At 39.8% G+C, this 25,416-nt stretch overlaps 1 protein-coding gene across 7 annotated transcripts in view; it reads left to right on the forward strand.

Moving 5' to 3' along the window:
• The window catches only part of PDE4D (phosphodiesterase 4D), a 1,473,810-nt gene that overhangs the window by 1,401,013 nt on the left and 47,381 nt on the right, over window positions 1-25,416 (forward strand). For 6 of the 7 annotated variants that reach the window (XM_047756094.1, XM_047756021.1, XM_047756175.1 and 3 more), the window contains one exon: window positions 17,355-17,467. In XM_047756094.1, the coding sequence (XP_047612050.1) occupies window positions 17,355-17,467 (113 nt within the window). Of the gene's footprint in view, window positions 1-16,634; window positions 17,269-17,354; window positions 17,468-25,416 lie in introns of those variants that run through there. The other variant, XM_047756399.1, reaches the window with a different exon arrangement.

A 25,416-nucleotide genomic window follows, 5' to 3' on the forward strand; every position in this document is an offset into this window, starting at 1 on the left:
CAAATATGCAGAGGTGGGACCTGAGACTTGCTGTCAAGAAGTGGGAGGTGAAGACGGGGTCACCCACAAGGGATGGTGAGGACAGATGAATCTAGTGAGGTGGATTATTTTTTGTTTAATTTTTAAAAATTTTATAGCCACACCTGCAGCATATGGAAGTTCCCAGGCTAGGGGTAGAATTGGAGCTGAGGCCTGCACCACTGCCACAGCAGCACTGGATCCCAGCCACATCTGCAACCTTCGCTACAGTTTACGGCAACACCAGATCCTTGACCCACTAAGCGAGGCCAGGGGTCGAACTTGATCCTCACAGAGACAACGTCAGATCCTTAACTCACCGAGCCACAACAGAAACTCTAAGTGAGGTGAATTTTAGAGGGCATCTTGGGAATCTAACTGAAGTTTACATGCAAACCTATATGCATTAAAATCCAGAATAAGGTCTTGTGTGAGGAGAGATGTTATTATTATTATATAAGAGATGCTTTGGGAACATAACATTATTTAGGAGGGTTTGAAAGAGGAAAAGACCCCAAGAAATTGAGGAAAGAGCTAGGTTTTCTGGAAATTTCTTTGTAAGAGTTTAAGAGCTAGAAAGGAAAAGGAGGGCCAAAGGGAAATATTTATTTTTTTCCTATTCCTCTGCCAACGAAAGGGCTAGGATGTGTGGCAGTCTCTGGTAAACAGTGCTCCCTGTTTGGTTGGGTCATTAGTAATTGTTAGGTCCTTGGAGGCAGATATTTTTGGTCAGGCTGAGGTTCCTCACTGCATATCTCAGAGGGGTCCAGTTGGTCCATGAACAGCTCAGATCATTTGGCCAAGACCGTTCCTGAGTAACTGTTGGAGCCCGGTAAAGAATCTCTGTCTTCTGATTCCAAATCAAACTGTCTTTCAGTGACCCCATATTAGCATCCCAGATTCTAGAAACATTTAACCTAATTTCTCTACCTTGAAATTATAATGTCCTTATGGGCTTGTCTAAAACCTGCTCTCAGGAAGGTTTCTGTCACTTCTGCTCATGCTAAGCCCTGCAGCTAGAGAGGTAGCTGTCTGGCCACTAAGTATTATGCCTTTTTGGGGGGGGGTGTTCTAAAAACATTCAGCATTTTGAAATTAGTTGTCAAAACTTCAGATTTTGCATATAAAACCTCAACTCCAAATGTGGAGATTCTTTTGAAAAAAATCTGAAGATCTGGCAACATTTGGCATCATTCCCACACATGTCCTCTGAAGTCTCCTCCTACTTCCCCCCGCAGCCCCCCAACCATGTCATTCATTCACTTGTATGATCTGTCTGCCTCCTATAGGCTTGTTAGTGAGTGATCCCTGCTTTATATATGCCACTGGTAAGCTGCTAATGCTCTCAAGAAACTCACACATATAGAGGGAAATAATTTACAAAGTATCTGCATATTAGACACCTCATACCTTAGAGAAACCTGTGTTCCCCTTATGTCTTCCTTGCAGTAGAGGAAGAGTTTCTATTACAGAGTGGGAAGAAGAGATAAGAGGGAAACAAAATGAAAATTTGTTATACCAGGTGATTCCTTACCTTAGTGTTTTTGAGCTTATTGGTAGATTGCAAAATCAATTCTGTGGGTCATAATATTTCTTAAATAAATAGAATAGGAAACATCGGAATGAATCATACATGGTAAGGGTCAACATTAATTCATGTAATTTTTATTTCAATTCTTTATCTATTGATCAAATATGTGTCGTGTGTGTTTCAATTATACATAGATTTCCTTTATATTGTGTGTATATCAACATTTAACTTAAATACATGGTTAAGCAAATTTTGCTATGACTATTATACATAATATACAAGAGTTGCTTTTAAAAGGAGTTCACTCCCTCTTAACTTTTTTCTTAGGAGTGAGTATCTGTTAATCCGAGACTCCTAATTTATTCTCCTCCCCTTCCCCTTGCTATCCCTTTTGGTAACCATAAGTTTGTTTACTATATCTGTGAGTCTGTTTCTGTTTTGTAAGTAAGTTCATTTGTATCACTTTTTTAGATCCCACATATATTGATATCATATGTATCTTTGTCTGATTTACTGCACTTAGTATGATCATCTCTAGATCCATCCATGTTTCTGTAAATGGCATTATTTCATTCTTTTTATGGCTGAGTAGTATTCCATTGTATGTATATACCATATATTTCCTATCTCTTCATCTGTCCATAGATATTTAGGTTTCTTTTCATGTCTTGGTTATTGTAAGTAGTGCTGATATGAGCATAGGGGCACACGTATCTTTTTGAATCGGTGCTTTCCTCTTTTCTGGATATATGCCCAGGAATGGGATTGCTGGGTATATGGTAATTCTATTTTTAGTTTCTTTAAGGAATCTCCATAATTCTCCACAGTGGCTGTACCAATTAACATTCTGACCAACGTTGTAGGAGAGTTCCCTTTTCTCCATCTATTTACCTTTTCAAACCAAACAGGATCAAAGCATTCCTGTACATATTTTTTATACTAGGAATTGGTAGCTACACTTCCTCAAAAGATGAGCACAATTAGCAATAGTCTTCATTACACTTCCAACTTTAAACAAGTATATTGGTCATATCACGAAATATGCTTTCTTACTATGGTTCACTGTCAGAAATATTCGAAAGCTATTTGCTTATCTCTTTTAATCTTCCCCTAAAACTCTTTATGGGTGGAATTTGAGCCTTCAGAATAAAAATGACCTTCTCCACAGGTGTTGAAGTTCCCCATAATTTGCTTGTTGGAAGATCTCAGAGAATGCCAAAAAGGAATGGTCCAGTTAGCTGGGGCCTTGAGCTGAGGAATAAATGATGCTTCCAAAGTAGGCAGCTATCATTATTAGGTCACAGAGACAACTTATGAAAACAGAATATACAGACTGAAATTATAGTGTGGACCTAAATATTCAGAAGCTTCTCCATTGGTTATTTTGCAACAAAATATATGAATGAAATAAATAATTCCAGTGAAATGGTAGAGGCATTGAACATAGTGGGGTTAACAAAACAGCAAAATTCATAAAAGTTAAAAGTTGTACTTCAGAGTTAAGATATGTAATACTGCTCAAAAAATGTCTATATTAATATACAGATTTTTTTATGGCCACACCCACAGCATATGGAAGCTCCCAAGCCAGGGATGGAATCTGAACCATAGTTGTAACCTACGCTACAGCTTGGTGGCAGATCCCTGACCCTCTGCACTGGGCCAGGGGGTGAACCCACACCTCTGCTGTGACCCAAGCTGCTGCAGTCAGATTCTTAACCCACTACATCATAGTGGGAACTCCAAATATATCTGTCCTTGTCTGGTTTACTTCACTTAGTATGATAATCTCCAGTTCTATCCATGTTGCTGAAAATGGCATTATTTCATTCTTTTCTGTGGCTGAGTAATATTCCATTGTGTATATTATGTACCATAGACAAATATCATATGATATCACTTGCATGTGGAAATCAAAAAATGATACAAGTGAACTTAGGTACAAAACAGAAATAGACCCACAGACTTCAAAAACCAGCTGTGGTTACCCGGGGAGAAGGAAAAGGAGGAATAAATTAGGAGTTTGAATGAACATATATAAGATAACCAGCAGGCACCCACTGTAGAGCACAGGGAACTATACTCAATATTTTGTAAGGGAAAATATTGAGTATAATATAAGGGAAAATAATTTGAAAATATAGATGTATAACTGAATCACTTTGATGTACACTTGAAACTAACACAACATTGTAAATCAACTATAGTTCAATTTTAAAAATAGTTTCCAGGAAAAAATTATAAATAAATAAATACAGTCACCAGGACACACTACAGGAAGTGATTTTAATGGATTTTACACTTGTCTTAAATCTAAACCCTTGAAGTTCCCAATGCAAAATGTCCATGCATTAAATAAATAATTCTAATTAGTAAAATGTCCCGGAGATTTGTAAAAATATTTATAATATCTGTATAGCCACTATATTTTCAGGCAATAGGAGGAAAATTATTTCTCAACTTTTTTTCTCTGATCAAGAAGCTGTAATTTATGCATAAACCTAGAACACTCAAAATAAAATTTGGTTTTAGGAGATCAGAGCATAGCAAGAAGGGTCCACATTGTTGTGGAATAATATATATAAGCCAATCTTAAGAATGAACTAAAATATGAATGCCATGCTTTATGCATCTTGCTGACTAAAACAACTACAGTTTAAGTTGTTTAAAGCAGCAGGTACAATGAATATTGTTGCTTACTGTATTGAGTTTCAGAGAGATTCAGGTGCTAACTACTACTAGTATCAAAAATATGTACAGAATTATTTTGATAACTGTGTTTTAAGAAGAGATGAAGAGAAATGGATTGCTGGGAAGATCAGCTATTATGAGTTAACATGGCACAAACTTGATAAATATTTATAATTTTTAACTAATCATGCATTTAAGTTGAAAGAAAACCAACCAAAACAAAAAAGGCATATGGATATGTGATTTTTAAACTACAGTTAGTCTTAAAATTCAAATAAAACATGGAAAATGGCTTGGGAGTTCAATCTTCTGTGGGATGTATTTTTGGAACTATTTACAAAAGAAAAAACTGATAGAAAAGTTAAATAATTCACCCAGTTTTGCCACCTGGTTGCTAAGTTTCAGAGCCAACTTTGGAACCTAGGTCTCTGTCCCCAAGGTTATGCTCTTTCTATTGCTCATGACTGTCATGGTAGGCCACTGAAATAGACACCTCTAGACCTCTTGGCTTATCTTGCACTGTGCATCTGGACTCCTGCAAATGGATTCCTAATCTTTCTCCTCCTTTCCTCATTTTCTCCTCCTGGACCAGCAGTGCACTTCTCCAATTCCTTTAATATCCATTAGCTCAAGGCCACACATAGAAATACTCAATTCCCTTTGCCTTCTACTCCCTAGAAGGAGTCTACTCCATCCAGGTTATTTTCTGCCCACACAGGGAATTTTTATTAAGGCTCCAGAAATTTCTTCTACCTGAGAAGGATGCCTGCTGACTCCGTCCTCCCATAGCCATTCCAACTACAGACTTCATCAAAGACCTGCTTCCTGGTTCACCTTCTTCTTGGAACCGTACACACTTAGCTACAGTCCCTGACCACCTCCCCTGCTCTGAACTACAGCAGCACTTCCAAGCCGAACGATTTCTGTGCCACCTCCTGCTGTGTCTAGGCAGTAGTTGGTCATGTGTCTGATTTTCTCAGCAGGATATTATAAGTTCCTTCCCAGGTCCAGGAATCTTTCATGGTCTTGTATTTCACAGCAACCAGCACATCAGAGAGGCTCCATAAATATGTATGGAGTTTTGGACTATTCTCTTTCTGAGGAAAAGAGAGACGGAGAGGAGGGAAGGGAAGGAGGAAAATTATTCTCTGCCACTTCTCAGTAGTATGCGAAGGTATGAGGAGGGGAAATAAGATGTCCTTGGTGGAGATTTCAAATATTTATGAACCTACAGAATATATGTATTGTGTCTATGTTTTTGGACTTGCCTGACATGCTATAGGACAAAGTTTTCCAAAGTATGTTTCAAGATGTGATAGTTATTACAGTCCAAGATAAGATACATTTAACTAATACTTGTTAAATGACATTAAACAGGTCTCTTTGCTGTAGAGCTTCTAGCTTTTGATAGGTTCATGTCCATTAAAATCACTGTAGAGAAGCTACACATACATTTCCCAACCTTCTTTGCCTCCAGAATTCTCTTAGTAAGGAGAATCTTAAAAGAATTATGTTCATTTAAACATTCTTTGGGAAATGTTGGAATGATATCACCTTCCAGTAACCTCGTAGTAAGTGGTGCTCTGTCATTACTTTTTTTTTTTTTTTTGGCTTTTTGCCATTTCTTGAGCCACTCCTGCAGCATATGGAGACTCCCAGGCTAGGAGTCTAATCGGATCTGTCGCCACCAGCCTACGCCAGAGCCACAGCAACGTGGGATCCTAGCCGCATCTGCAACCTACACCACAGCTCACGACAACGCCGGATCCTTAGCTCACTGAGCAAGGGCAGGGACCGAACCCGCAACCTCATGGTTCCTAGTCGGATTCGTTAACCACTGAGCCACAACGGGAACTCCTGCACTTATATTTTAAATACATAGTGACTTTGCATGATTTGGTATGGTCTTGTGAAGGCCATTCCAGATCTTAGATTCTTCACTCATGTACAGCCCAAAACTGATTAATGAGGGAAGATTGATGGTGATAAGAAAGTAATCATTGGTTTAGGATTGAGAACCTCTGAGAGTGGAAGTAACCCTTTATGTATGAAATGCCTTACTGCAGATTAATTTAAACAACCTTATAGATTGGGTTAGAATAATGGTTATTACTATAAGTCAGATATACATGCATTACATGCATTTCTCACAAAAATTAATTCCTACTTATACAGTGGGCTCAGGTATTTAAATGACTAATTTAAGGTAACCCATTGTAGCTCACTGGGTTAAGGACCCAACATTGTCTCTGTGATGATGCATGGATCCCTCACCTTCCTCAGTGGGTTAAAGATCTGGTGTTGCCACAAGCTGTGGTATAGGTCGCAGATGTGGCTTGGATCCGTGTTGCTGTGGCAGTGGTGTAGGCCAGCAGCTGCAGCTCCGATTTGACCCCTGGCCTGGGAACTTGCATATACTGTAGGTGTGGCTGTTTTTTTTTTTTTTTTTTTAAAAAGACAACGCAGTGACTAGAACAAATAACAAAGCTAGAATTCAAATTCTGGGTGACTCAAAAATCCATGCTCTTTGTGATCTGTCCTACTACCTCGCACGTGGAACTCTGTGGGTTCCTTGCATGTGTGTAAGAGCTTTTTCACCCAAATGTAAATCTCCCTAGATACTCTTATACAACTAGAAAATTAATTTCTTTTGCTTAATCTTTTATAGGACGCCAGCTCATACACAACCAGACCAGCCAAGTATATTTGATATAATCTCGAGTGCTAAAACTTGCTCTGTAATGTATATACACTTAATAAATGCAAGTGTACCAGTAGGCCAACACAGCTTCTCACTGATCTGTTCTGCTTATAGCACAAATAGCGAATATAAAAATTGGACATAAGAAATTACCCTTCTCAAACCCTATTTATATCTTATTTGAAAGAGCCTAGACTTTCTTTGGACATCTTTTGTATGTATTTTTTTTTTTCTTAGCTCAGACTTCAGTTCCTTTAAATGGGATGAATGTCTCTCTGGCATTCTCTTTAGGTATCCATAGTGAAGGGGAGTAAGGAAACAAAGAAGGCAGCAGAGGTTCCAATTTGGAATAAAAAAATTTCTGGAGCAGGGTTAATTAAAACAAGTAGTTTCTATTCTCCATTCAGAAAGGAGTTCTCAACCTGGAGTCCTTGGTGACTTCAGGGAGGTTAGTAAACACTTTTAAAGTAAAAACTTTACTTGTGTCTTATATGTACTTATGTCCAATTTTCTAGGGAGATTTTCTTGAGAATCTCAAAAGGCTTAACTTCCAAAGACATGAACAAGTGCTCTGCGTTTTGAAGTGCAGGGAATCAAAATAGACCTACTACCAGTGTCTCCTTTATGGGCAATCACTTAAGTGAATTCGCCTTCCATCTGAAAGGCCAAGAGTATATCTGTGAATGGAGTCTAAGAATGAGGAAACAGTAGTGAAAACCTAGAACGATCTGGTGGGGGTGGGCAACAAACTGTGTTATATTGAAAAAGAAATATAGATTTAAATAAGACTGTTAGAAAATAACACAAAGGAGTTCCTGCTGTGGCTCAGCAGGTTAAGAATGCGACTGCAATGGTTCAGATTGCAGTGGAGGTGTGGGTTCGATCCCTGGCCTTGCACAGTGGGTTAAAGGTCTGGCATGGTCGCAGCTGTGGCACAGGTCACAGCTGTGGCTGGGATTCAGTCCCTGATCTGGGAACTTCCATATGCTGTGGGCGTGGCAGAAAAGAAAAGAAAACAGAACAGGAGTTCTACTGGTTGGTTAAACTTCAAGCAGTAGGAGTAGGTAGGTAATCCAGCTATTCTCCCAATTTGAATTCTCATGAGGAACCCCTTCTCTTGATCTTGATGGGGTGGCACAAGGCCTTTCACTCATCCACTTGTTTTCCCCAAACTTGATACCTGTGTGTTGATAGAATCTTTCAAATTTTGCCTAAGATCATTCTCTGTATTTATTATAATACCTATCATTTAAGTGTAATGTTAATATCTCTCTTCAGAAAGACACCATGATGTGTTAACCATTACAGAGTTCTGGCACTGTTAGTTCCGATACTCTTTCAAAACAGACAAGGGATTTGGAAGGCAAAAGACTTGAGCATCAGAGAGAGAGGGAGATGGATACATGAGAGGCAAACCCAGGAGAGTGTAACTGCTTAAATCTTACTTGGAGAGAAATACTTTTTGTTACAAAGCATGCATATTTATTGATTATTACCTCACAAATATTTGTTGAGCGCTGGTAAATGTCAGGAACTGTCCCAGAGGCATGTAGAAAAGCGTAGAAACACATATAAAAGTGATATAAACACTGTCATAGAAACAGAAGCCAGCAAATTGTACCCAGGTAGAAAAATTGGCTAAGGAGGGTAGCCTTAGATGAGATGGTGAATAAAAGAAGCTGGAATGGTCTGGAAAAGCCCACTGAAAAAAAGCCTTCCGTGAACCTAAGAAGTATGGCATTCAGAGAATAAGCAGGAGGGAGCTTGTGCAGCAGGATTTTCAGTGAGGCATTGACACACTAAACACAGAGTTGAAGGAAGGGTATTCTGACTTCACAAGCAGTTCTGGGGTAAGAAAAACTGAACCCAAGGAGATCCAGTAGTCAGCTGTTACGCAAAATCTGGAAATATATAAATGAGGCTCTGACTGAAGGTGGCAGTTATAGAAATTAAGAAGGAATTAGTAAATCAGTTAGTGAAGTATTTGATGGGAATATGGTTGGGGCAGAGATATACAGCAGAGAAAGCACAACTTTCTATTTATCAGTAACTTTCTTAAAATATATCAATTTCAAGTATCAAGCATCTATATCTGATATACAGTTGAGCTAAACTCACTGAGTTTCAAAATCATGGTACTAGATGGGAACTTAAAGATGTCTGGGCAATTCCAGAATTTACCTCTATAGTAATACCTGACCCCACCCAGATTTATCAGTCACAAACAACCTCAAAACCAACACCTCACCCAGATAATGTACTGTTAGAAGTTATGGGATAAATAAATGTTAGAGCTGGGTAAGCAGTAGAGATCACCCAGTCAAACACCTTACCTGCTATAAGGAATGCTGACAGAAATAAAGATCCAAAGACTGTGTCATACCTGGAGGCTGATAGTACGTGACAGCAATACAGATACCCTCCCACAAGCCCCCTCCCTCAGGAATCAAAAAGACTCCTAAGGTTGTAACAGGAGTATGAAAATAACATATATAGTTATTTTTTTTCAGGCTTTTTGAAAAATGTTTATTGCTACTTTATTGAAACAAGTTCCCAGAGCAAAGCTTCTTCACTAACATTCCTAGTCTTTGTTGTTAAAATATAAGTTAGGAATGAAAATCCACTTACTCCAAACTGGTGGGTATATATGGTTTGTTTTGAATATCAGTGGCTATACCTGAGACTCTCCTTTGAAATTCTCCTTTCTCTTTGCTCCTGAGAGGTTCTCGCCCTCCCTTTCTGGCAGCTTCTCTTTCCACTCAAGGCCTCCTAACTGGTCTTGTCTTTCTCCAGTCCTCTTTGCCTACTGTTCCCAGAGTAATCTTCCTGAAAAGCAAAATGACTCATTAAGGAAAAAATGAATTAAAAAAAAAATAAACTCTTGGAATACTGTACTAAAATCCCCATGACTACTTCTCTAACTTATCTTTGTCCATTACTGAGCCCAAATTTAGCATTCTTATCTGCTTGATATGGCTTATGTTCTCCAACTGGCAACAGCACATGTTTCTATCTCAGATGTCACCCCCCCCCCCCATTCCTCACCTGGTTAACTCTCCAATCCATCCTTGGAACTCAGGACTGACATTCTCTCTTTCAGAAGGCTTTCCCAGATCGCTCTTAGGCTGTGGTAGGTGGCATCTTTCCTGTCGCCCATCTCTGCCTTGTGCTGACAGTGCATCTCCATCTACTGCCTGGCTTTAGTGGAAACCTACATACATCCTCTACTATAACTGCCTTCCTCATTGGACTATGAGCTTGTGGAAAACCAAAGTTATTTCATTTGTTGTACTCAGCACCAGACACATAGCAGGTGTTCAATATATGTTTATTCACATGAAAAGAAAATTATTATAATCAGTAGAATGTAAACTCTTTGAGAGCAGGTGGGAACTTTTAACTACCTTGCTCATTGCTAAATTTCCATCATTTAGTGCAGCGCCTGGTAAAGAATCAATTAGGTGATCAACACAGAGTTATCTAACTCATGGTCTCGCACTCAAACTAAAATAATCTACGAGGTTCTTCTTATTCTCCCGGATCTACAGGTGAGGAAATTAAGGTCCAAGAAAGATTAGGTGATGTGCCAGGGGTTATGCCTTGTATGTAGTGGAATGGAGATGGGAATCCTTGTTTTCTTTTTTCTTTTTTGTCTTGTCTTTTTAGGCCACACCTGTGGCACATGGAGGTTCCCAGTCTAGGTGTCGAATTGGAGCTGCAGCTGGCTGCCAGCCTACACCACAGCCACAGCAACGCCGGATCCAAGACACATATGCGACCTACACCACAGCTCATGGCAATGCCAGTTCCTTAACCCACTGAGCGAGGCCAGGGATTGAACCTGCCTCCTCATGGATACTAGTCGGGTTCCTTAACTGCTGAGCCACTATGGGATCTCCATGAATCACTCCTTGTTTTCTAATTTCCATCAAGGAGTAATATTGCTTATAGTCACATACATGTCACATAAAGTCCCCAGTCCAGATGTCTGATTACACTTGGCTTTGTTTCCTTGAACAAAAATCCTCCCTCCTCTTACACTTAGTTCCAAAAGCTTCTCCTCTTACTGTCTCTTCTCTCCAGTGTCAGCTCAGGCAGACATTTCAGTTTGAACCAGTCTGCCCTCCAAGCTCAGACTAAACAAAGAAGCAAAAAAAAAAAATCAGCATTTTGTGCCTTCAGTAACTTTGTTAAAGATTGGAAGGAGTGGGGAATTTGTAGGGTGAAATTACTCTGTAGACCAAGTCAACCCCTTTCTGTTACACACACATGCACACACACATCCACCATATATATTCCCTCCCACTGGAGCAACCAACATCTTCTTCCCCTTTTCTGTGTGGAAGAGGCCACAGTTTAGTTCTGCTCAAACCAGGGCTCCTTAAAGTCTTAGCTTCTGTAGTAAGTAGCCTTGCCAAACATTTCTCACATTCTTGCTGAAAGAAAATCTGGCAGATACAGTTATGAGGAATACAGTATGATTGCAATTTCAGAAGTTGTAGTTTTTGAAAGCAAGAGGTCTATTCCCGCAAACGTCTAATTGGGCAGTCCTTCTCTTCAGGCCTGACATAGCATGGGAGCATATGCCTGTGTCGAATTTTAATACTGAGATTGAATTTAGATAAGAGTAATCATCAGAGGTGCAAATATTCTTTAAATTATTAATTTTGTTCTACCAATAAAATGGCTGAAGATAATGGTCTTACTGACTTCAGCCTTCCCTCCTTCAATCCATTTATTGCAGAGCCCTAGAATTTGCCATCTCAATAAAACCTGATCCTAAATCACACAGTACCATGAATCACTTATCAAGGCTCCTCCTCTTAAAGATTCAGCCCAAAGCCCTGACTTGGAAATACCTGACAAGACTTCCATGACCAGAGTCTGCAGATTTCTCTAGCCTCTTTCCCCCTGAGCAAGACTCTCCTCATGGGAGGTCCTTTCCCTACACACACACACACACACACACACACACACACACACACAGCCTTTGATCTCAGGCCCATGTGCTCGTTCATATTGTTTCCCTTAAAAAATCTTCTCACCCTCATCACTTGTTTCATTTTTTTAGGACTTAGCCCCTTCCCACTCCACCTCTGATTTAAATTGCCTTCTGTTATTCTCCCATAGTGTACACGCTTCCTTCTTTCGCAATACTTTCTACAGTAGAGTATGCTAAAACCAACTATACTGGGGACTCTAGGCTTCCCTTGGATAAGGGACACATTCTTTAATGTGTCTTGTTTTTGCAGACTCTGACTCTGATAAGGTGCATGGTACATATCTGGTGTTAAATGTTTCTGAAATTATTGAAGATACTAGAAGTCAATACAACCCAATCTTATGTTTATTTCATTAACATAATTCTATTGGAGCCTTCAGCAGCCCCAGGGGAAAAAAAATCATAAGTAGTCAGAAGACAAGGAAAAAACTCACAAAAATAGGTACACCTTTCCTTTGGAGGTTTTTTGAAGTAGTAAGTGAAACTTTATATATTTCCTATGATTTCAAAACAAGAACCTGACGCCAGAACTACACTTGGAAATGAGAGTAGCTTGCCACTGGCAAGCTCTGCTTAAACCTGTTACACATACACATTGAAAGTGAATCCAACTCCTTCATGTATTTCCCATCAGATAAAATGTATATAGAGAAAAAAAAAAAGTCAGCAAAAGTTAGAGCTAAAGTGCACAAATCCTTGATGTAGCAAATTCAGGCAGTGACAGCTCAAAGCAATACATGGTGGAATGGAAATCGTTTTCCTCTAGTCCTACCTGTTTGGTAAAGGGTTGTTGTTTTCCATTTAATTTTAGGAAAAGTATGAATCAGCCATCAGCGTTCGTATTTATATTTTTGAATTAAGTGGAAGCAAATGGTATCCAAAGTAAGTGACATTTTGTTTTGACTGGTTCTCTTCATTTACACCAATAGGTCTGTGTAGGGGTTATGACAACTTTATACAGACCTTTAATCAGTCAACTGCTGGCAGAAAAACTGACATCCACACAGTCACACATCACATAGAGTGGATCCTTTTCCCTCGATGGTCACCATCGCTGTAAGCTGTGAGTAAGGGTAAACGGCTGAACATTTCAGAAGAAAACGACCTCAGCCTCCAGCTCACTGTTGTGGCTCTGAGGTGATTGCTTTTTCTCCTTTTCGAGAGGAAGCTGCTGCTTCAGCATCTTCCCCTGGAGCCCCTGGCACCATTTCAGGCCATGTGTCAGGGGAACCCTTGATCGCATCACAATGACGGAAGCCAAGTGCTGGCCTGCAAGAATTGAGGACTGTTTGTTCACAGAAGATCCTGAGCAGAATCACGGGTGTCACATAGTTCTAGGGGGCCTTGAAGGAAACCAATGCTACTGTAGGAGGGGACTTGCAATGGCTCAAGTTATTTCTCAGTTGCTCTTCCATCGTCCTCTCCTGGCTTTTGTGGAATTTAGCCAACAGTGGTTGATTAGGCAGTTTCTCCCTGTAGTTCCTTGACCTAGCAAGATTTTGGACAGGGAAATAGAAGAGTTTTCATATATTTTCAGGTAGTGCCACAGTGACTACTGCTCTCCAGGGAGAAAAGTATTTTATTAATGAATGCAGTGTAAGTTCTTGGTAAAACCCAAAATTAAACCAGCTCACTGTTTTTGTCCTGCAAGTATCGGTGACATTTAGGTGTGTTGTTTGGTGTGATGACTCAATTTCCTGTAGGATAGCTGGCAATTCCACATCGAGGCTTTTTTAGAAGGGATGAAAAGGTCAATTACTCAATGTCTCAGAACATTTGGGGTTAAAATTCCTAAAAGTTAAGCTTTAAAACTGACTGAAAAACTGTGGCTAGCCATGTTGCTTATAAACCTAGGAATTTGGTGAAAGTAGTATATTCAGTTCTACGCTAATATCAACAGTAATTCTTTATTTGAGCAACAGTTTTATAGAACAAACTGTTCTTTGCTCTGTAGTTAGTAATTATTTTCTTACTTGTTGGTATGTAAATGTGCTCTGGTCATTTTTTTTTTCTTTTTTCTTTCTCCAGACTCATGCAGAAGTAGTTAGAGTTTAAAATAGATACACAGACTACATTATTTTAAGCTGTTTTTTTTGGGGGGGGGAGAGGGCTTTTTTTCTTTTTCTTTTTTTTTTTTTTGGCTTTTTACCATTTCTTGGGCCGCTCCCGCAGCATATGGAGGTTCCCAGGCTAGGGGTCAAATTGGAGCTGTAGCGACCAGCCTACGCCAGAGCCACAGCAACACGGGATCCGAGCCACGTCTGCGACCTACACCACAGCTCACGGCAATGCCGGATCGTTAACCCACTGAGCAAGGGCAGGGATCGAACCCACAACCTCATGGTTCCTAGTCGGATTCGTTAACCACTGAGCCATGACGGGAATTCCAGACCACATTCTTATTGTACACAAATGCTGATTGTCAAAATGGCTAATCTGTGATTTGGACATAAAGTAGATCTTCTGTAACAAGTTGTCCTTTTGGTCCTTGTACTGTCTTCTTAAGAGCAAGTCCTGTATTTAAGTGCATAATGCCTTGAAGCATTGAGACTACTGAATCGTTTTTCCACTATTATGATTAAAAGTTAAACACTGAAGGGATGGGGTAAAAAAAAGTTAAACACTGAAGTATGATATGTGGTACCACATGCTGCTAGGTCCAAGGCCTGGGCTTCTGTTTCTGCAAAGATTTGAGAAGTTGGTGAAGGTGGGAAGGGGGACTGGGGGGAGTCCCCTGGTGCTCAGACTTTGGAAAAGTTGGAGAGCAGGGGAGAGGAATGTAAAACACTAAGCCTTTGAGGTGTGGAGATGGGATTCCTGTCTTCCGGATATAACCAGTGACTGGCAAGATGGCAGTGAGCAATCCTAGATACAGGAGTTATGCATCTTCAACCCACTGGATATGCTAACTATGGGTGGTTCAAATCACCTAAAATAAGTTAATTTTCTCTTAAAAATTCCTACATCCTGATTTTATACCACTAGAGGGAAGAAAAAGGCCAAAACAAAACCAATAGTACCTATACTACCATCCCAACTAGGTAATGCTGTAGTTGCTTATGGCAGATGTTAAGTAAAACGAAAACGTGTTATGGTCATAGGCTTAATTGTTATGTGTGATCTTTAGGGTATGGGATTACAAGGAACTTTCTTCGTTACAACTTTGTGTAATGTTTCAAATTTTATAACAAGCCCGTTATATTTTTATATTCTTATACTCAAAGGAAAGGCTATACAGATATTTTATACTTATGATTTATAAGGCTCTTCCTCTCTTGTTGGGAAAGCTCCAGTCTTACACTTTAGTTCACTCGGCAGGGTTTAGGCAGTTTTTTGTTCACCTGAAGTATACTTTACAGAGATTGTACAGAAAAAAGAAAAAAGTGGAATAAAAGACAATTTTTAACCGAGAATTCTCAAAGTGAATAGCAAATAGTTCAAGAATCATTGATAATAGTGAGCCACATGGCCCATGTAACAAATATTTTGAAAGTTATTCTAACTTTTACAAATTTTATATAAAAACCTCTCTGAAAAATCCCAGAAGCCTGAGATTCTGTCCATGAAATTTTTGGTTGTGCCGCTGATCATTTATGGAGTCTAAATTTCAAGCATAGAATCTCTTCTCCAATACCTGTAGATTTGATTCGAAGACAAGAAGAATCTCACCAACTTCATGTAAGCTCTTCAATGCATTCTTTCTAATTGACAATAATAAAGTTTTATAAAACGACTCTAGGGAGTTTGGATTTTTACCCCTCTGTAAGGTATGCTCATCTGCATGTAACACAGAGACTTTCTCCGCAATTGATCCCTTACTGTAGAGCTGCCCCAGGGTCAGCTTTTGTAAATAGAAACTGCTTCCATAACATGCCTTTGGATGTGGTGTTTTCATCTTCTCTCGTTTGTAAGCTTTATTCTGTGCATAATGACAACAGATACTCTTTCCCTTGACTTCCCAATACCATCCTGCTCCTTGATTTGCAATTCCATTGACTGACTTGGAAGGACGTATGCATAACAGGTGTAAACTTCCCATGGCCAGGGTACAGCCACGTTGCTGTTCCGGTAAGATAACTCTTACGACAATTGTCAATGTGAAAATATAGCACATTGTCAAATCTGTGAATTGCAAAGCGTTCCGACCCACAACATTGTATGTTTTTGTTTGCCTGTTTATGTCTATCCCCAAATTTAGACTTCTGGAACCTAGCAGGGCCTGGGCTGGGTATAGAGAGTCTGGTTTTAATGAAAATACTTTTGATTCCCACAGTCACCCTGTCCACTTGAAGTAGGTAGATCCTAAATCCTCAGAAACGAATCCTCAGTAACCTTAAAACCCCAACCCACAGAAACAGTTGCGCGGGTCATAAATAACCCTCTTTGTGCCGCCCCTCGGGCTCTCCCCCGAAAGCTCGGAGACACCAAGGCTCCGCCAGTCTGGGCGACCGGGAGGGGCTCGGTTCCGCGGGGCGCGCGGGATCCCCGCGGGGCAGGTGCGCGGCCGCGCGCGCGTGCGCGTTAGGTCTCTCCTGAACCCCTGAACCCCGCGGCCGGCCGAACCCCAGGCGGCGGGCGACCTAGCGGCGGGCGCTCCACGCCGGGTTTTCCGCCGCTCCCCTCGTGCCGGCCCCCGGCAGCCCCACGGACACACACGTTCCCGCTCGCGCCTCCCCGGCTGGGCTCTCGAGCGAGCAGCGCGGCTGTGCCGGGTGATGCGTCGGCTAGGCTGCCGGGCGGCGTGGGGCGCCCGGGGGCCGTGGCCCCGGGCGATCTCGGTGTGAGAGAGCCGAGGAGGGGCCGGGCGGCTCAGAGGGCCGTGAACGGCGCGAGGGGGAGTGTTCCCGGAAAGCCGCGGCGATGGAGCGGCGCTGCGCCCGCCGCCGGAGGAGTTGAGAAAGAAAACAGGAAACGTGGTGGCCGCGCACCCGGCCGCGGCTGATTCATTCGCTTTGAGTGAAGGCTCGGCAGGAGGGGCGGCGCGGGGCTGCGGCTCAGAGCCGGGCGCCGCGCGCATCTTGCCGTGGACCAGACGCTCCCTCCGCGGGGCGGGTTCCCGGGCGCGCGCGCCACCCCTTTCGCCATCCTCCAGCACCAGGACTTCTCAAAGTCGCATCGTGGGGGTTTTGGTCCGTGTAAAAGTTGGCTTGCCGCACTTGGCGCGCCCTCCCTGGACGCCGAACCGAGACGCCAAGCTGGAGAGAGCGTGTGTTCCCGAGGCCGGCTGCCCCGCTAGCAGAGCCCTGGCCCCCCTCGCGGTGCCCGGCTCGGCAATATGAAGGAGCAGCCCTCATGTGCGGGCACCGGGCATCCGAGCATGGCGGGGTACGGCAGGATGGCCCCCTTTGAACTCGCTGGCGGCCCCGTGAAGCGCCTGAGAACTGAGTCCCCCTTTCCCTATCTCTTCGCAGAGGAGGCCTACCAGAAACTGGCCAGCGAGACCCTGGAGGAGCTGGACTGGTGTCTGGACCAGCTAGAAACCCTGCAGACCAGGCACTCCGTCAGTGAGATGGCCTCCAACAAGGTAAGCCCCGGCTTGGGTCTCAATGAAGCCCCTCCGCTGCTAATTCCCACGCTAGTAAAGCCACCGGTCTCCGTGGCCCTGGGAAACACATACAGAGGTTTGTCACACTCATTGCATTTTGGCTCCCTTGGAGGGAGGTTCCTAAAGCTGTGCCTGCCCTCTCTTTTCCATTCACTCCAGATAAATTAAACACTTTGCAAAAGCAGCTTTGACGTTGTTTGATTGAAGTACCCCTAGGACACAGTGGTTTTGGTTTTTGTTTTTGGAAGGGTACTCCTAAGTGACACTTTGCCCTTGCAGCAGAAACCCAGTTCAGTCTACTGGCAATCCACGATTAAGGGTATTCTTGAAATTCTCAGTTGGAAATAAGAGTTGCCCTAGAGGTTAATGCAATCCCTTTGGGTGTCACCACCTACCACACTCCAACTCAAAACAGTTCACTGAACTTGGAACCTTAACCCACATTTCTCTAGGTGTCAAGGTTAAGAAGTAAGCCTTTATATTTTTACTTGGCTGTATGTGTCCCCAGGGGATATTGAAGTTAAGGTTCGTTATGATCTTTGCCTTTGTTTCAGTGAATGTTGGAGAGACAGTCCAGGTTTCTGAGGTTATTTAGTTACTGTGATGATTCAGTGGGGTATTTCTGCCTAATATGCCAATATGCTGGTCTTGGTGGATAGTGGAGTTTGGGGGTGTGGGAAGCAACCTTCAGCCGGACATAGCCTTAAAGCAAGGTAGAGTATTGTCAGTTTTGCTGTGTTTCTTGGAATTCTTGTTTTTTGTGTTTTTGTTTTTGTTTTGTTTGTTTTTTGTAATATTTAGTTATGTAAGGAAATAATTGGGATTATTATGTTTTAATGATTGTTTGGCTCAGGAGATAGGAAAGGAGACATGGGCTTGTTGGATGCAGATGGCTAAGGGATTTAGCCAGTAAGGACTGGTAACTTTGTGTGGCAATTAGTAGCAATTGCCCCTTTAAAGATGTTTAAGTATTTCAGGCCACCTATTTACAAGGTCAGGAAGGTTATACTATTTTACTCTTTGTCTGTATGCACATATTTTTCAAAGAGCTATGCTTTTTTTTTTTTTTTTTTGGCTTACTATAGTTTTTATCCCACCTGTTTTTTTCTCATGCAGTTTTTTTAAAAAAATATCATGGCATCTTATCTCTTGACAGTGCTTATAGAGACAGTATAGTTTTTAAGTGAAAAGTTAGTTTCAAATAAAATAAAAAGACATCCCCAGTCACTGTCTGCAGGCATTAACCTACCCATATGCATGCTGATGATCAAGTTCATATATTTTGTTTTTTGTCATTTGAGCCTCATTTCTGAATTTTGCATGGCTTCTCATCAAAATCACCAATATTTGCTCTCTTATTTCCTGCTGTGCTGTGATATAGGGTGCCCTGGTTCTCATTTGACTAATAAATTCTTAGTTCATTGATTGATTTTATAGCATATAGATTATCCTTTCATAATTTGGCTCATGATAACCATAGACATATGCGGAGTATCTCCAGTGTCTTACATGCTATGGGACCATTCTGCAATGGGCCTGAGCTTTTATTCTCTTATGTGGTTAATTCCATGTTCTAAAAAGAAGAACCCGAAGGCCCATGAAGCTGTGCAAGCATTTGCTTATATTTTCAAGGTGATTTGATGGTACTTTTTCATACAGTGAACCTGAGCAGCAACAATTTACTTTCCACCCAAAGCCATACTTTTAATGATGAGATCTGTGTTTGAATGTTAAAAATTAATAGGAAATCTAATCATGTGTTGTAAATGGCTTCAACTGTCAAGAAATTAATTTATCTATATTTTAAGATAAAAAAATAAAACTTTAGGTCAGAATGATTGGTCAAAATGACCTCTTTCTTTTAAAAGCACCAAATAAGGCAGGGGTTCTTTTTTTTTTTTTTTTTTAATCTTCTTTATGAAGCCCCCCCCCCCATTGCACTTTGAGTTAATTTACGGGTTTAGTGTGGGAGATGGGTTTATTTGGTTGAAATGAAATCTAGGTTAAGTGAGAAAAGATTTTTTCAAAATGTAATCATTCTAGCTATGTTTATGTCTTGTGGTTGAAACATCACTGTCTTGACACTTATTTGTAACATTTATAAAATTCAGCTCAGCTGAATGTGTTGATTAAACTTTTCATGTCTAAGCCATTCATTTTTTTTAACCCATTGATTTCTAAATGAGTGATAAGTTCCTCTGACTTTTTATAGATGAAAAGGGATTAGCATAGAAGGAAAAAGAGCTCTTGGTAAAATAAAGGTTGTAAAGTTACCCTTTAGCATGATAACAAGGGCACGAATAAGTCACATCCACATGAGCTTGTAAACTGAGTTGGAGCAGCTGATCTAAAGGTCCCCAAGAATGATGCTGAACCTAAGTCTGAACTGGATATGTGACAGCTTGTGTCACACGTCCACTAGGTTGCCAAGTATCTCTTGAGTGTGCTTGAATAAGTCTGAAACGTTGATTTTGGTTATTAGTTTTATTACCATGCATTTTTTTTTGCATGTACTTGTTCAAACCAACCATTGTTTACCTTTGAAAAGTCATGACATTTTTCTTTGTTTTCTTCTCTTTTTGAAGCTTTAAAAATTTTACTCTAATGCAATAAAATACTAGTAAGAGATCAGGGTTTTTAAGTGATTGTGCAGAGAAGATATTTATTATTGAGATAGATTTGGGTGTTGGGAAGAAGGGAATTGATTCCTCAAACTTATTTAACAAATTGAGTTAACAGGTTCTCCATGTTTTAAAAAAACTTAATAGATGGAATCTAAACCATTAGCAGTTTTAAAATGACGCTTTAGAAGCAACTAGATGTATTTTGTGATTGGTATTATATCTTGGCCAGTGCCAGCATTGGTTGTAATTCATGTCAGATGCTTGTACCAAGTAGGGTAAGAGGCTCTAGATGGCATTTAATTTGAGTGGTTAAATCTATAAAATTTACCCTCATAAGCACATTAATCTGCCCAAGATTTGTACAGATTTCCTTTGCAACCTTATTGCTAGAGTTAAGAGAAGTTTTGGTGAGATCTCGAAAAACTTTGGAGGCAGACAGATCTGAAGTTGAATCATGATTTTGTTCTTTACTAGCTGTTTTACATTAGAGAAATGACAAGCTTTTTTAGATTCAGTTTCCTTAGCATAAGATGAGTACAGTAATATCTGTTCTGAAAGGTCAGTGTAACAGTTCAAAGAGTATGTATAAAACAACTACTAATAGTATGTGACAGGCACTATACCTGTTTTTATTGGTATTATTATTAGAGATTTAGGTTAAACTTGATTGGTTGCCTACTTAACTAAAATAGGTTTATTATTTTTTTAACCATTCAGTTGACATTTTAAGTTTCATGGATTTTTACAATACAATACGTAATAACTGGCTTTAGTGCTCATTATCTGTACTATAAAAATGCTTAAATTATATTTTTCTTAGTATAATATAGACATAAACATCTTGAAGTTCTAATTAGAAGCTTGATCTTTTCTTAAATTTCAGTTGCAGAATTCCAACCAGAAGAGCTGTTTTTTTCTGTTTCATTCTAAAACTGAAAGCAGTGCTTCCTAATTTTTAGAAAATATTAAACATAATGTGGGATTGATAGGGACGTTTCCATCCCTTTGTACAGATTTTGCAAAGCTAAAGTAACTTCAGACTGTTTTTAATGCAGAATAGTTTCACAGTGTTTTTGGTTATCTTTATCTTATAGAAAGTAAATTGAGGATGTGAGGAGGGGAGGCCAAGAGCCTCAAGGCTCTCAAGGGTTGTGCATTGGACCCTGTATTTGTATCCTCTTGTGATCTAATGAAGCACATTTCACCAGACCTTCAGTGTAAGTGCACTGATGTTTGAAGGATAAAAAGAAATCATCCTGATTTCCTCCAAAATATACCACTGTAAAAATTTATTGTTTCTCCTTTCTAAATTTGAAGCAGTTCTGAGACTTTGGTATTGCTGGAACCTATTATGCTTCAAGCTGAAAGTCCATCCTGAAGTTAGGATTCAGGTATCCTAAGAGACTTAGGTTTTTCTTTAGTTCATTCCATATACACCTAGGCCAGCTTTGAGAATGTGGACATGACTTCTTCATGGACTTTCTTTTGTCTGTTTGGTTTTTAGCAAACATCTCTATCATGATTCTGATGCCTATAAATTAACTTGCTTTTCTGGCGTGCTTTTTCTTAGTGTTTTGCTCTCTGCTCCCCCTGCCGCTTTTTAGTAGTCAGTGCATACCTGACATATACATGTGCTAGAGTTTTTGCTGGCTGCTGATCCATTTTCTTCTGAGCAAAAGTGGTGCTGGAATGAACATTCAAGTGGCTAAATCTTAATATTTTTCAGCATTATATGAGTATAACTCAGAACAGAAGTAAATGTTTAATTTTGCTGAGAAGGAAGCTGAAATTAGTGGAAAAGTCACTTTAAGAAGGAAGAGCAGATAACAGTCATTTTCTTTAAAATATCAAAACTTACTGACATAGTTGTAAAACAGTTGTTAAGGGTTAATCCACATACCTAAAGGAAAACTCTAAATATTAAAGGAAACTATCTTCTGTAACTATAGAAACTCAACTTACTGATATTTTGAATTTGTTGTCTGCTTTTTCATCTACTTTATAAAAGAAGGTTTGGCAAAGATTTATGTAGTTTACTTGTAGGGCCTTAAAGTTAGTATGAAGGATTGGGAATGCTTGTTTTTATGATCACTGTTAGAAAAAAAATACTTTCTTTCCTTTTATTTTAAGTAATAGTAGAGAGAAGGAAGCACTTTTAACAGATATTTTTTATGTTTCATTGGATGGTAAAGCCCTTGACTTTAACTTAATAAAACAGTAAGGATTAAAACAGATCTTAACTTATCTCAGTTGTCATCAGCTCAATTCCTGTATCAGTATTTAGTAGCGGTAAGCTTACATATTCTTTATATTGATCTATCGAAAACTTCTAATTTTTGTGATTCAGTAAATCAGAAAAATTACTTGAGAAATTGCTTTGAGTTACTACATTTTGATATAATTATGGGATAGTGGTAACTTCTATCTCAGAGTGTTATGAACTATGTCCTTTTTTAAAAAAAATTTCAAAATAAAAGGCTTGGCCAAGATAAAATAGTACTTTTCCCAATGTATGAATAAACACATTTTTCCTTAAATAGCAAGGGTGATAGATAATAATTTTGTTCCATTTAAGAAGATTCCTGTGAGAGTCAGTTATTCCTGAAGATACACATTATCATGGCAGATGTGAAATGCTGGTAATGTCATGATCTTCAAGTTGAAACCTAAAATTCTATGTAGAATCTGATTTTCTCCTTTTCAGGAAAAAGCCTAGTCTTTTAAAACTGTAAATAGCTGGAGTTTATTTTGTGTCAGCATAGCTCTGCCAGGATGGAGTATTGTACCTGATTACTTGTGATAGTTTAATTGGCACTATTAGTCTGAGGTCCTTCTGGAAAACAGGGAGATGGGTAGCCTTTTATTTTGATATTCACATTGTTCAATATGACATTTTAGGAAGACACTTTCCTCTATTCACTCTAACAGGAATTGGGATGGGGAGTGGTGAGCCTTCTTATTTGCTTAAACAACAAACAATTCTGCTTTGTTCATTGGGAAATGAGTTAAATTGGATAAGCAGCTGCAGTGATGATAGCTTTATTATCTTTATACGAAGAGAATACTTTATCTTTAATGAAGTATGTTTCTTTGCTATTATTTTTTAATATTCTGGGCTTCTTGTTCTTGTTTTGCTGTACTTTGTGTGTGATGAGGATAAATGGTATTTACTTTTGTTCCCCAATGTATACACCAATGCTCTTGGCAGTTTTGTAGGACATAGATGTCTTTGGTCAGGTGGACTTGGTTACAAATTCTAGCTCTACTTCCTGCTTCCTACCTAGTATTTTGGACAATATGCCTCACTTCCCTAAATCTCAATTTCTTCATTCCTAAATGGAGATAATACAAGAGGAAAATAAAATTGAAAGGTTATTAAGAGCTTTTGATATAATATATAGAAAGCTCAGTGTGGTATATAGCATATACTGGGTGCTCAATAAATTACATGTAGGATAAATTGAACAAGAGAGGTTAAGAAACTCCGTGTGTCATATACTCCTTGTAATGTTCTCGTAAGAACATAATATTTCTTAGACAGAAAATGTAATCTTTCTATTCTCCAATAAATAACAGTCAAAATTAGTGTTCTGAGACTTCTTGTGTACATTCATAATTACTGTATATTAGATGTTTTATTTAAAACATTTATTTTTTAAAGGTAAATGCCCATCTGAGTTCCTCATCTTAATCAAGGAATTACATGAATTCATGGATTTGATGTTCTAGTTCTAATTTTTAAAATTTACATTGAAGTTAATTAGTTAACGAAGTGAGAAAATATTCGTCCACACCATCTTAAAGCATTTTGCTTATCACTCATAAACGCTTGACATACTTTTGGTTATACCAGTCTAAACTGGCAGTAAAAACCGTCTGGGGAGTCATTTTTGGTTAGAAAAGTATGTTTGTTTTAAACTACTTATGGTTTTTCTTCTCTCCCGTTAATGAGATCTCCCCACTAGAGAAGAAAATGCCAAATTGTATCAGCAGAAATCCCCCATTCACTAGGGCTTCATTTCTCCGGCAGAGTGTGGATTGTAGATTTAGAGCACTCTTCCATAGCCAGACTGCCTGGGTTGGATTCACTCTCTGCCTTTTACTAAATTTAAATTGGATGACTTATCTTCTGTGCTTCAGTTTCCTCATCTCTTGAATAGTTGCTGTGATGACTTAGTGAATTAATAGATGGGAATTGTCTAGACAAAGTCAGAAAACGTGGGTGCTCAGCAATGTTAAGTCTTTTATATCCATCTATAAAGGAATATAATCCTTCTTTTCTTATTTTGGGGGTGTGAGAATCAGAGAAGGTGTTTGTGTGCTATCCTGATACTGTGCTTCTGGTACGCTTTTAAGAGAGAACAATGGTTATGTGGTTAAAAACCAAACAGGACTATTGGAATGTTTCCTTTGTTCATCTCCCCATCAAGGACTTTGCATGGAGTTTACCTTTTGTTTCTTTGTTTAATTTTATAGTATAGCCCATCAAACTGGCCTGAGGTTTTCTCAGAGTATCTAAAATGCTCTAAGACATTTCTGGCAGAAATATCTAAAGCAGTGGAGAATAGTCCAGCCAGTATTTTTTTTTCCTAAATGAATGCACCCTGTTATTCCTCTGAATGAGACTAAAAATAATCCAGGCATGGAATCCCTTATTAATACTCAAATTAAAAAGTGCATTCAGGGGAGTTCCCGTCGTGGCGCAGTGGTTAACGAATCCGACTGGGAACCATGAGGTTGCGGGTTCGGTCCCTGCCCTTGCTCAGTGGGTTAAGGATCCGGCGTTGCCGTGAGCTGTGGTGTAGGTTGCAGACGCGGCTCGGATCCCGCGTTGCTGTGGCTCTGGCGTAGGCCGGTGGCTACAGCTCCGATTCAACCCCTAGCCTGGGAACCTCCATATGCCGTGGGAGCGGCCCAAGAAATAGCAAAAAGACAAAAATAAATAAATAAATAAATAAAAATGAAGAGGCAAAAAAAAAAGTGCATTCAGGACATAGCCTCCCACTACATTTCTCAACAACTTAACCATCTGGTATGGTTAACATCTAGCAAACATTTCCTTGCTCTAACAGCTGAGAGCCTAAAGCAATGACACCCCAGAAGCACTGAACAAATCTAACACCCTAATTTTGGTTTCTAATACCATTTCCCAGTAGTAGAACCAAGACTCCTTGAAGAAATAGCTGATTCTAGAACTAGGGCAGGAAATTTTAGCCAGAGTATATTGTCATGCCAGCAAGATAGGAAGTGTTCAAGCGAATGTTGATAGGAGCAGATCAGAGGGACTCAAGAGCAAAGGGAGAG

This window comes from Phacochoerus africanus, chromosome 1, assembly GCF_016906955.1.
Source record: "Phacochoerus africanus isolate WHEZ1 chromosome 1, ROS_Pafr_v1, whole genome shotgun sequence".
Classification (NCBI taxonomy): Eukaryota; Metazoa; Chordata; class Mammalia; order Artiodactyla; family Suidae; genus Phacochoerus; species Phacochoerus africanus.